We start from the raw sequence: 11,905 nt of genomic DNA, 5'->3' as shown, positions 1-11,905 counted from the left end.
GGAGGGCTTTACATTGAAATCCATAAATTGTCGAGTTAGCACAGAGACTGAGCTACAGTTGTGTGTGTTGTATGTGCGTGTGTGTGTGTGCGGGCGTGTGTTTAATTAGTTTCATATATGAGTTATTTGCTGCAGTTGAAGATTTTAATGAATGCCCATGCTTAAATCCAATTCAATTAAAATTCAATTAATTTGTATTAATTCCATTTTTACCTCATTATTATTTCTTTGCTTTTTTCAATTTCCAATTTTCTGTTTCAATTTATATATATATGTATGTTTCGTATTGTAATTTGAGTTGAATTTGTTGTTTTTTTTTTGTATGTTTCGCCAGATTTTTCGCAACTTACAGCACAAACCCGTAACCTCAGTAACCAGTCGCATCGAACAGGTCGGGCAGCACGAGCGGCGGGCAGTTGTGCGGACTGCACGTGACGCTGGGCAGCTCATCAGGTGTCACCGCATCGGTGCAAATGCATTGCAAACAGTTGCCGGTGTCCTGTGGCAGAATTTCACCAATTTTATACAATTTGCCTGCAACAGCAATCAATAGAGTGGAGAGTTGTTCTTACTTTAGTTGTTGTTGTCGTTATACGGGCTGTTGTTGTTGTTGTCAACTTACCAAGCACATTGCACATACGCCCCGTTGCCAGAGGCGTTGTTGTTATAATCGTTGTCAGCGTATAGGGCGGCACATACTGATTGCTGCTGCTGCTGTTGGTGATGGGCGCCCGCGGCGTTGTTGTTGCTGCTGCTGCTGCTGTTGCTGTTGCTGCTGCTGCTGCTGCTGCTGTTGTGGCTGCTGCCGTTGGTTGCATTGTTGTTTGTTGTCTTGCGTCCACGTCAGACGTTTGGTTGTCATTTGCAATTAAATCCATTTGCGCTTTGGGCAACTGCCGCTGCTGCTGCTGCTGCTGCTGGTGCTGCTGTTGTGGACGCTGTGGATGCACATCGACAGCAGTTAGCGTAATGTCAATATTGACAACGCTGCCATTGAATTCACTGCTGTAATCATTGTAGGAGCTACGAAAGAACACAGCATCCGCATTGTCAGCTATGTTGTTGCCGTGCCTGTTGCCATTGTCTTTGCTGTTGTTGCTTTTGTTAATACCAACATCATCGATTATTGTTGATGCTGGTGTTTCCTGCTGCTCAACAGCATCTGATGCTGCTGCACCGACGGCTGCGTCTGATGCTGCTGCTACTGCTGCTGGTGCTGCTGCTGCTGCTGTCAAGCTATCGTCGAGCGTGTTTGTGCTGTCAACATTGAGTTCCGTCGATGTCAGCCAGCGATGAAATGCATCGTCAGCTTCCTCAATTTCCTGATCCTGTTGCAGCTACACACACACACAGGCACATTAATCCCATTTTGATTATTATAATAAACTTAATATAATGCAATTTAATGGATCGTTAAAGTGGCAGCCCTCAGTCATGTCCCAGCCTAATGGCTACTAAATATTCTTCATCAAGTCTCATTTCTGCTGCCTTGAGGTCAGCTGTATAAGCATTAAATTCGAATAAATAATAAAACAGCTCGAGCATAAAATATTCTTTTTGCTAAAAGCTTTGCCACAGATTCCAGTGCATGTCCATAAAGTGCACGATCCTTAAAAACTTAATTGGCTACACTTTAGGAGCAGCTCTTGTCTGTCACTCCCCCACTCGGGTCACTGACTGCAGCAGCAACCACTGGCATTTGCTGCTGCTGCTGCTGCTGCTGCTGCTATTGCTATTGCTACTGCTGCTGCGGCTTATGGGTATTTTGTTATACGCTTTCAGTAAGGGTATTTCAGCAAAGTTAAAAAGTAAATAGTTTTAAGACTATTATTTATTTAGATATTGTACTGCAGATACACTTGACTAGACTTTGAATCAAATATGATATGTTAAACTAACTGTTTCTAAGGTGCCAAGATCCAAAGCCTGCCAATGTCTAGAATTAGTTCACGATTCTCTTGTTAGCTTTTGTAGACTAGAATTATAAACAATGAAGTGAATTCCATTTTTGGAAGCCATACATACACTTATATCCATACATATAGCATATATATATTATTAGGTTTTAATAATGTTATAATTCTATTTTAAAGACATTTTTGGCATAGGTTTCATTATCAGCCAAACAGAAATATCATTTAAAAACGTTCATCAATTAAGCTATTTGCCCAGTAATATAATTTATAAATATTTTCAAAAAGAATTTCAACTAAAAAAATATTTATTAAACTTATATATTTTATATATTTATAGCTGGCTCTCTGTTAGGTTGGTAGCTATTATATTTTATTTATTGCTTTTTTATTATTTGCCAAAAATCAAAAATTTAAAATAAATAAAAAGAAAATAAAGAGAAAATATAATAGAAAATGCCTAAACATTCTTTGCATGAACCCGCTTGAAGTCTTCAATTGGATCATGTGGTGTATAAATCCTTTGAAGCAGCCACGAGTATCTTACAAGCAAAAGAATAATTTCAGCTTAAATTTATGACAATATTTTCCATAAAACAAAAAAAAATATATATAAGCAAAAAGTAAATTGATGAATTTTTGAAAATATTTGGCTTAAGTCAATAATAAAAAATATGCTGAAAAGGCTAAAAGTTTCTTTAAACCAAGAACACATTTATTCTCAAGCATTTTATACTCCAGCAAATTATTAACCCATTTCCATATTCTCTCAATCTCTCCCTCTATCTCTCTCTCCCTCTCTCTCTGGCTTAGGACATAAGCTGCAATAGTTTTCATTTATTATTGACGTATTTTTCTTTATATTTATAAACAAATTGAAAGCAATATTCTTTGACTATGAAACGATAAGCATTTCAATGACTGCATAAACAACAATTTTGCCACTCAAAGATGTCTATCGATCAGAGTCAAAGGAAAGTGCTTAAGCCTTATCTTAAGGCTGCCAACTGTCTGCAGAGTATTCAGTATTTTGCCAGTTGAATGTAAAGTCTGATTGCTTATATTTTATTTTTTATTTGCACTCACATTTGTATTTGCCATGGCAACCGCTGTGTCTGCGGCTGCTGCTGCTGCTGCTTGTTGGCTGCGCGGCGTTGTCATCATTTCAATTGTTGTTGCAACTGCTGCAGAAGCCATTGTTGTCGCCTTGCTGTTGCCGTTGCCGTTGCTATTGCTGCTGGTTGTCAATGCTGCTGCTGGTCGCTTGGTCGGTGGCTCGGGCAAAATATCGCTGTCGGTTTCCGCCTCATCAAAGTTTTTATCAATGCCCAAGACTGTGTGGGGTTCAACAACTGCGTTCGCCTTTTGCAATATCTTTTGCTGTTGCTGGCGCAGCTGTTGTTGCTGCTGCTGCTGCAGCAGTCGCTGCTTTTCATGCAGCAAATGCTGCTGATGATGCTGATGCTGATGATGTTCATGCTCCTCCGTTTTGTAGTCATAATAAAGTAGCGCAGGCAAATTTTCGGGAAAATTTAAAATCTTGCTGGACGAGTGCGGCTGCTGATGGGCGTGCAAATGTTGTTGCTGGTGTTGCTGGTGTTGCTGCTGCTGAGGCGTTGGCAATTGCTGTTGATAATGCGTTTCCTTTGCTGCTTGATTAACAGCAGCTGCCAAGTGAAGCTGTTGCTGCTGCTGCTGCTGCTGCGAAGGTTCCTTCGGCTGCTGTTGGAGCGTTGCCGTTGCCAACTTTTGCTGCGGCTCGTGTTTGTGTTGCTTGATTATATTGTAGTTGCTGGCCTCGCTGCTGTGGTTGCCAATGCTGTCGCTTTTCGCTTGTTGTTGTTGTTGCTTTATGTCTGGCTTTTCATAATCCGGCGCCTGCTTGCGGCTTTGGTAAACTTCGTAGTCATTAAAATTCTTTTGATTCTTGTGATGCTTATGCCGCTTGCCCGCTTTCCTGCCCATCTTATGCACTTTTGTTGATTTTCTCGTTGTGGTCTCGTACCGATATGGATCCGAATAGTCGCTAGCTATAGCTGCAGTAGCCGTCGCCGTCGCCATCGCCGTTGCCGTCGCCGTCTCCATCGTTGCTGTCTCTGGTCTGTTTACATTCGCCTTATCTGCTTTAGAAAGCAAAAAGTTTCATCTTCATTTTTGTGTATTAAAACACATAAAACTGAATTCAAACTAACCGCATTTTTCCCACCAGCAAAAGATTTCACCATCCATGCAAAGGCAAACCTCGCAGGCATCAAAGCGCGGCACCTGTCACAGAAAAGAACATAGAAGAAACCAGAAAAAAATACAAGGGCTTAACAAAACTCTCGCCCTCGCTATTTAGGAGGGGACAAAACCCCAAAAAACAATATCGAACATTTTGTTGTTGTGTGTTTGTTGCTGTGCGAAATGTCACGTTGTTCGGTTGTTCGGTTATTGTTTTTTTTCTCTTTGGTCAACAAGCAAAAAGCCAAAAACACTGAAATGAATGCGAATGCAGTAACAGCTGGTACCAAACTAGAATTGAAGCCAAATGCTAGAAAAATACTTGAAATTTAACTTCAATTAAAATTGCATCAAAAGAGCGGCAACTGTGAAATAATTACGAAGAAAAAATATATATGCTAATTGCTAAGAGATCTTTACAAATTGTTAAATGGAATTTTAATAAAATGTATTTACTGAACTGTAGCGAGCCTTCCGTTTGACTGGACAATTTCTGTCAAACAAAATTTCAGTTTTTCCATTTTTATTAAAAGTTCATGAATATATATTTATATATGAAATGAATTGCTGAACATGATACTTGAGCAACTAGCGGCAGCCTGATTTCTCTGACTCTTAATTAATAAATAGCTAAACTTTTTAATGAAACACAAAACTTTTCTCGAACTTAAATCTAAAATGCAAGCAAATTACTCGTTCAAAGTTTTTTCTATAATTTATTTAAAATGTGCAACAAAATAAAATTTAATTTTCAATTAAAAACTTTTTCTTTAAGATTTCAAATGTGTGCAAAAAAACTTTTTTGCTTAAGAATTCTTTGTGTAGCGCGAAGTATGAGCAGAATTTTGATTGATTTTATATTTGTGTATAATTTTCTATAGTTTTTTCTTGAAAATATATTTCAATAAAAAACTTAATTTGTGAATAGAATATTTTTTAAGTATTCTTATTTGTTTATAAAATGAAAAAGTTTCTGAAATGATAAAAGCTAGCCAGACAGTTTTAAACAGGTTTCTTCTTCAAGTTCTAATTAGAAAAACAATTTTAAAAAATATAATAATTGTTTATAAATTGTTGAATATATTTAAAGTATATTTCATATATTATATACATCTATTAAAATCTACACATTTATTGTTATATTAAAACATTCAGCAAATAGACCAAATCCGACTTGTTGGGATGAGATATAAATATGCCGTTGATATCATAGCATATATATGGCTTGTTAAACCATGGCTAAAACCACATTTATCAAACAGCTTTCGCCAGCAGTTGCAACTGTGAAATCAAGGTCTGAATAAGTCATTTTGCAACACAGCCAGGAGCAAGAAAATGCCGTTTAGAGCAGGCGGTGCAACCGCATATGAATATTCGCACAGGTAGCATGGCTGAGAGCACAGGTGCAGCAAATGTAGCAAAGTCCTACTCAGCCACCAGTGTGTGAGTGTGTGAGTGAGTTGTGCTTACCTTTTGTCCGTGTGTGTACTTGTGGCCATTTGTGAAGCATGCCGCTGCTCTGCTATGCGGCTCCAAGTCGTCCTCGGCCGCCAAGTCGTTGTTCGAGTTGGCATTGAAGTTGTTTTGGTTGTTGTTGTTGTTGTTGGTTTTGGTGTTGGAATTGGAGCTAATGCCAGATTCAATGTCTGCACGCTGCTGCAGCTCAGCGTCGCTCAGCATTTGTTCGGAGAGCAGTCGTGCATCGTATTTGGCCTGGGATTGTGCCTCGTCCAGGTCGTAGTTGAAGTCGTCCACGTGCTCATCCAAATACTCAAAGGGCAGTGCTGTGATGCCAGCAGCGGCAGGTAAAAAGAGGGCAAGGAGAAGAAAGCAAAAAAGGCGCAATAAGCCGCTGTTGAATTGGCTTTTGACTCTCGGCGTTATCGTTGTTGTTGTTTTTGTTGCTGCTGCTTGAAGGTTATTTAAAGCTTTGGCTAACTGGTCTAAAACCGTTTTGTGGGCTATTATTGAGGCTAAGCCGCAATCAGCAGGCTGTTGCCACCTTTCCTAAAAGGTCATAAACTGACGACTGACGACTAACGACTGCCAACTGTTTGCGTTTGCTCACACATTTTTCTTATTTTTTGCCCGCTGTTTTGTTGTTCTTCATGCTGCTCACATATTTGATAAATTATCATAAAAAATAATGAAAAGCATAACATTTGCGAGCACTTGGATATAAATCAAAAGCGCGCATAAAACACAAGCTCCACACACACGCATTCAGGCAGAGATTTGTGTGGATGTGTGTGTGTGTGTGTGCTTGTGTGTTTTATGGCATTTGTCATTAAATCAAAAAGCTGCGCTCATAATGACATAAACCGGAGTCGGACGAAACCAAGCAAATCACAAATGGAAAACGTAAAACACAATTGAAGCGTGCGCTCATAAAATGTGCATAATTTATTTGACACAGATTTAAAGCATTACAATTTTAGGCCATTTTGTTTAGCTTTTTTTAAATAAAAAATGTTTAACCAAAAAAAAAAATTGAAATATAATTACTTTCAAATATGGTAAAAAGAAAAAAATGTAAAAAATAAATTATGCTAATAAATAAATATTAATAATCATAGATAATCATAATCATAGATTGCATAAAATAATTAGTAATTTTGTCAAGATTTCTATTTATATTATTATTAATATCAAAAATAGTTAAATTACAGAAAGAAAATACATAAATATAAATATTAATATTTAATATTATTAAATAATAATAAGTATAATTGCTTAATAAATTTCAATATTTGGTTCAAGATTTTTTCATTCAAAAATAAAACTGTTTAAAAATAAAAAAATAATTATAAATAAATATAAAAGCAATATAATATTACAATATTAATAATATAATTAATTAAATAATGCTTCATTTTGTTGACAAATAATGTTAAATAAAAAAAATAAAATAATATAAAAAAGTTTTCTAAAGCTTTACTTCCTCAAATATTTATATGAATTGCCAATAAAAATGTTCTTAAAAAAAAATTTGGCCATTTAAAGATCGTGTAAATTAAAGAAGATATATTGCAAGAAAGTTTTAACACTACAATAAAATCGATTTATATAAAAGTAGAGCTTGTGTCTACTTATTTCTTCTATCTTTTTCAATTAATTTTACAATTTTCACTTAAAAGCTTCAAAATGATTTACTATTGACTGAACCTGAAGCAATTATTATCTAAAAATAATTTTATCTGTAATCAAATAATTATCTAAAAATAGATATATATATTCGCTTAGACTGCTGCCTGCCTCATGTGCATAGAATTTCTTGGAAAGCTAAGCTTTTGAATGCAAGATATGCTCAAAATCTGAAACATAGTAAAGCTTTTATATCTAGCTTAGCATTTAGTACCAGATTCGCTTGGAGTAAACGAACTGTGTAATGCCTTTTACATTTGTTTGGGACTCACCCTCGACCAGGTGCTGTTCGAGACGCAGTAATCCAAAGATGTTGCAGCTGTGGCCGAGCAGCAGAGCGAGCCACAAACAATTGATGCTTGTCATGCTGATGGCTCGCTGGTGGCTGCTGCAACTGCTAATAAGTCGTGGCATGTTGTGCTCGTTTCCGTTTCCGTTGCCGTCGTCCTCGTCCTTTGTGGATTTCACTTGCACTTAGTGGCGCATTCTACTGCGCTTTGCTCACAAAATAAACAACCTTCGCACAAAAGACACGGTTCACAGTTCTTTTCGTTGTTTGTTTGTTTGTTTTTCTTCTTCTTCGGCTTCTTGTTTTCTTCTATTATTTATTTGTATGGTAGTTTATTTTAGTACGAGTGCTGCAGTTAGTTGTTTGCTGCGGGCTGTTGCTTGTGTTATTTTTATTACGCACTTGACGGCTGCCCTCGTAAGTAGGCAACAGTTTTCTGTGCTTGCGCAACGCCCGTATATGTATGTGACTGCATGTTATTTGAAACATCTATTACCATTCCCATTGCTTATATTCAATTCATTTGCAAAGTTGGTAATCGCACAACTGTGATTTGCCCGCTGCTACGTGCCAGGCAGCAGCAACGAACCAACTAACCGAACGTCCTCCCCATCCAATGAGCGAGACAAGCCAACCAACCTGCCCGCCAACCAACAAGTGTTTCTTCACTTTCGCGCTACGTGCCTTATACAAGAGAGGCAGCAAAAAGTTGGCCAACAGGCACAAGACACAAGAGCAGCCCACCCAACTCTACTCAGCTCAGCTCAGCTCAGCTGCGCGTGTTGTAAACAATTTGAAATCAAATAAACGCCATTAGCTAATCAAAAGAAAGCGTTGATGGGTCTAAGTTTCCAAGTTGCCCCTAACTAAAATAAATAGTAAAAATAAGCAAAACCTCATTAAAATTTGCATAATGACTGCTACTACACAAACATATTGCTGCAAGCATATCTACCAGGAGAGCTGGCTCTGAAAGTTAATGAACTACTTAGATTTAATGATGCATAAAGGCTTGAATGTGCTAATAGCTAGGGCTGATATTTAATTGAGCGTTTATAATCATGGAAAAGATAATTATTATTAAAGAAATAAATATCAGAAATTACGCTTAGAGACTGTCTATTGCTTGTACCATCCATAAGAAGAGAAAGAGCGAAACTTATTTCTCTCGCAGTTCATAAATCATAAGTCAGAGTTTTGCTATCTATATCTCAGCTTAATATATTTCTCTGCCAGCCAGCTATGAGTATATAAAAAAATATCTTAGCAAATATTACAAATGAATATAAAAGTTTAAGTAATAAATATTTCAGATTTTATATCCACGTTTAATTTAAAAAAATATATATAAATATTTCAGTAAGAACATATCTCTAACATATCAAAACATAAATAATAAACATAATATTAGCTATCGTTGGCATATTTTCTTGAATATTTAAACAATCTAAATCAGAAATCCCAAAAAAAAATAAAAGATTTCAAGATAAGCCCACAAAGTCTTCATCGGCTCGCGCTCTGCTGGTTACAGGGCAGCTCAGCCAAGGCAAGCCAAAAACTAACAAGGACTTTGGCCATTGAAAGGCTTGAAAGAGCAGAGCGTGGCGCTAATGCAGAGCTCAAATTCGCATAAAGTGTTTATCGGCAAACAAAGCTAAGGTAAGTGCACTGTCAGAGTGCTTAATTTATGGCATAAAAGGATAGAGAGACACAATCAGAGGTACGAGTAGCGAGCATAGAACTGAGTAAAACAAAACACTTGAGCTAAACAATTCGCTGCGAGCCAAATGCGGAAGTGAAAAGCCAAAAGCGAAAAGTGGCAAAAAAAAAATAAAACACAAACACAAAGCGAAATCCAAAGAAAGCAGGAAATCAGAATGTGGAACGTGAAGTGCGAAGCGCTGGCAGCCAGCGTGAGGGGAAACGGAAATTCATTGCCAGACGTTTGAAGTGTGAGAAATTAGCGCAATGCACAGACACGAGGCAAACACCAACACACACACACACACAGTCACAACAAAGCTTTGATAACTTTTAGTGTCACTGCAGACTCCTTGTCTGGCCGTTGGGGCGTATGCGCAATATTTGATTTACGTTTAATTTGTAACAACTTCCGATGCACATGTTCAGTCACTGATTAAATTTCCAATTTTAATTTATATGCATGCACAGACACCCACACACACACACACACACTCACACACACACAGTTTGTTTACATATAATTAAAGCACTTGGCTAATTACATAATTAAATTTGGTGTTAATCAGCAAATGCAGGTCAGACAAATTATGCGCTGCACTTAGCACGCTTCACGCGTCTAATCAAACTGACTGACTAACTGGCTGAGTGATACGCGGCGACTACGTACTGTGTGCTATGAGAAACGCGTCGTTCAGGCTCAACGCTGCAGTGGCCACTGTTGCCGCCAGATGCTGTGTGATGTCTATTTAAGCAGCCACAGCAGCTGGCGAATAGCAACAGCAGCATCCAACAGCTCAATCTGCGCGCTCTCCTGCTGTTAAGCATACGCTCTCAGTTGTTGGCTTTTTATGAATGAGTTCGAGTGCGCTAAACACAGCCCAGCTGAGCGCAGACACTTAACAGTGCGCTCGCTGTTAACGTGCTGTTAACTAACAGTCGGTGTGTGCGTTGACTTGCCTGCAAATTATATTAAAATGATTCAGTTTTGTGCAGCCATTTTCTCAGCCTCTTTGTGCAAATTGCATTTGGGCAGCCTTTGGGCAGGTTTTTACTGTTGCTGCTGTTGTTGTTGTTGTCGCCATCCATTAAACGTTAACATTGCAACAACAGTCGCAGCTTTACGCACACAGCCATAAACGTTGGCTTTTTTTATGATTATTTCTGCGTAAAGTGTAAATATGTAAATGTCCTGGCACACACACAAGGCAACACTTGACTGCCTCTGACTGACAGGCGATGTGAAGGCTCAGACCCAGGCTGGGCTGACGCTTGTTAGACATGACAATGCGTGTTTGTGTCAGGATAACTGTCAACAGTTGCCCATTCCCACACTCCCCTCACCGAGAATTCTTTTTAGCCATATATGCGAGTGCTTTCAGCTGCTAATTTCTTTTATAAATTTCATGCGCTACATTTACATAAAAAATCATTTTCATATTCATCAAGTGTCGCGCTGTCACACTTCACTTCGCGCACACATATCTTGGCCATGTGCATAAACATAAATGCCGTTAAGCACGCAACAGTTGGCACATGTCTCATAGACGATATGCGATATATGATATATGATATATGTGTATATATGATGTATGGCATGAATATGTCATAAATGGCAACGCAATCGATGTGTTTCCGGCCACCCAAAGTCAGCCAACTAAACGGAAATCAATGTGGGCTGACATCTGAAAAATGTCAATTGCCTGCAATATTTTCACTTTGCCACAGACAACAACAACAGAAACAATCATCTTTGTGAAATTATGAGGCATAACAGCTTGACAATATTGGCATTTGCCTGTTGTAGTTGTTGCTGCTGCGGCACATATTTGATGGTCGTTATTATTTAGCTAAGCTCAAATATGCTTCTACATATAAATCAGAATATGAATTTCCTAGAATTGTAAAATTACAATTCATGTGCTCAGCTTGTGTGCCCATTCACAATTAATTGCATTTGATATGAAATGAAAGGTGATATGAGAGAGAAATAGAGATAGACTGCGAGAGAAACAGAGATGGGAGTGGCGGGCAGAGGTAGATAGAAATGAAGATACAGATTTAGATACATATTGATATGCAGATACAGATACGGAAATAGATGCAGATACATATACAGGTCTGGATATGGGGTGAGACTGAGTCTGAGACTGAGACTGAGACTGAGACTGAGACTGAGACAGAGACTGAGACTGAGACTGAGACTGAGACTGAGACTGAGACTGAGACTGAGACTGAGACTGAGACTGAGACTGAGACTGAGACTGAGACTGAGACTGAGACTGAGACTGAGACTGAGACTGAGACTGAGACTGAGACTGAGACTGAGACTGAGACTGAGACTGGACTGAGACTGAGACTGAGACTGAGACTGAGATTGAGACTGAGACTGAGACTGAGACTGAGACTGAGACTGAGACTGAGACTGAGACTGAGACTGAGACTGAGACTGAGACTGAGACTGAGACTGAGACTGAGACTGAGACTGAGACTGAGACTGAGACTGAGACTGAGACTGAGACTGAGACTGAGACTGAGACTGAGACTGAGACTGAGACTGAGACTGAGACTGAGACTGAGACTGAGACTGAGACTGAGACTGAGACTGAGACTGAGACTGAGACTGAGACTGAGA

At 38.5% G+C, this 11,905-nt stretch overlaps 1 protein-coding gene across 1 annotated transcript; it reads right to left on the bottom strand.

Annotated features, from left to right (window-relative positions):
• Positions 1-286: 286 nt before the first annotated feature.
• On the bottom strand, positions 287-10,000 carry LOC111605736 (myb-like protein Q). Its single transcript, XM_030225088.1, is given in 11 exon segments — positions 287-534; positions 623-1,148; positions 1,230-1,337; positions 3,000-3,089; positions 3,129-3,956; positions 3,958-4,001; positions 4,004-4,033; positions 4,106-4,178; positions 5,607-5,920; positions 7,553-7,942; positions 9,816-10,000. Coding segments are annotated over 10 exon segments (2,322 nt in total). The 5' UTR covers positions 7,695-7,942; positions 9,816-10,000; the 3' UTR covers positions 287-367.
• Positions 10,001-11,905: the final 1,905 nt, after the last annotated feature.

Source organism: Drosophila hydei, unplaced genomic scaffold (assembly GCF_003285905.1).
Source record: "Drosophila hydei strain 15085-1641.00,03,60 unplaced genomic scaffold, DhydRS2 tig00008122-arrow-pilon, whole genome shotgun sequence".
Classification (NCBI taxonomy): domain Eukaryota; kingdom Metazoa; phylum Arthropoda; class Insecta; order Diptera; family Drosophilidae; genus Drosophila; species Drosophila hydei.
This window is presented reverse-complemented; position numbering and strand designations above follow the sequence as displayed.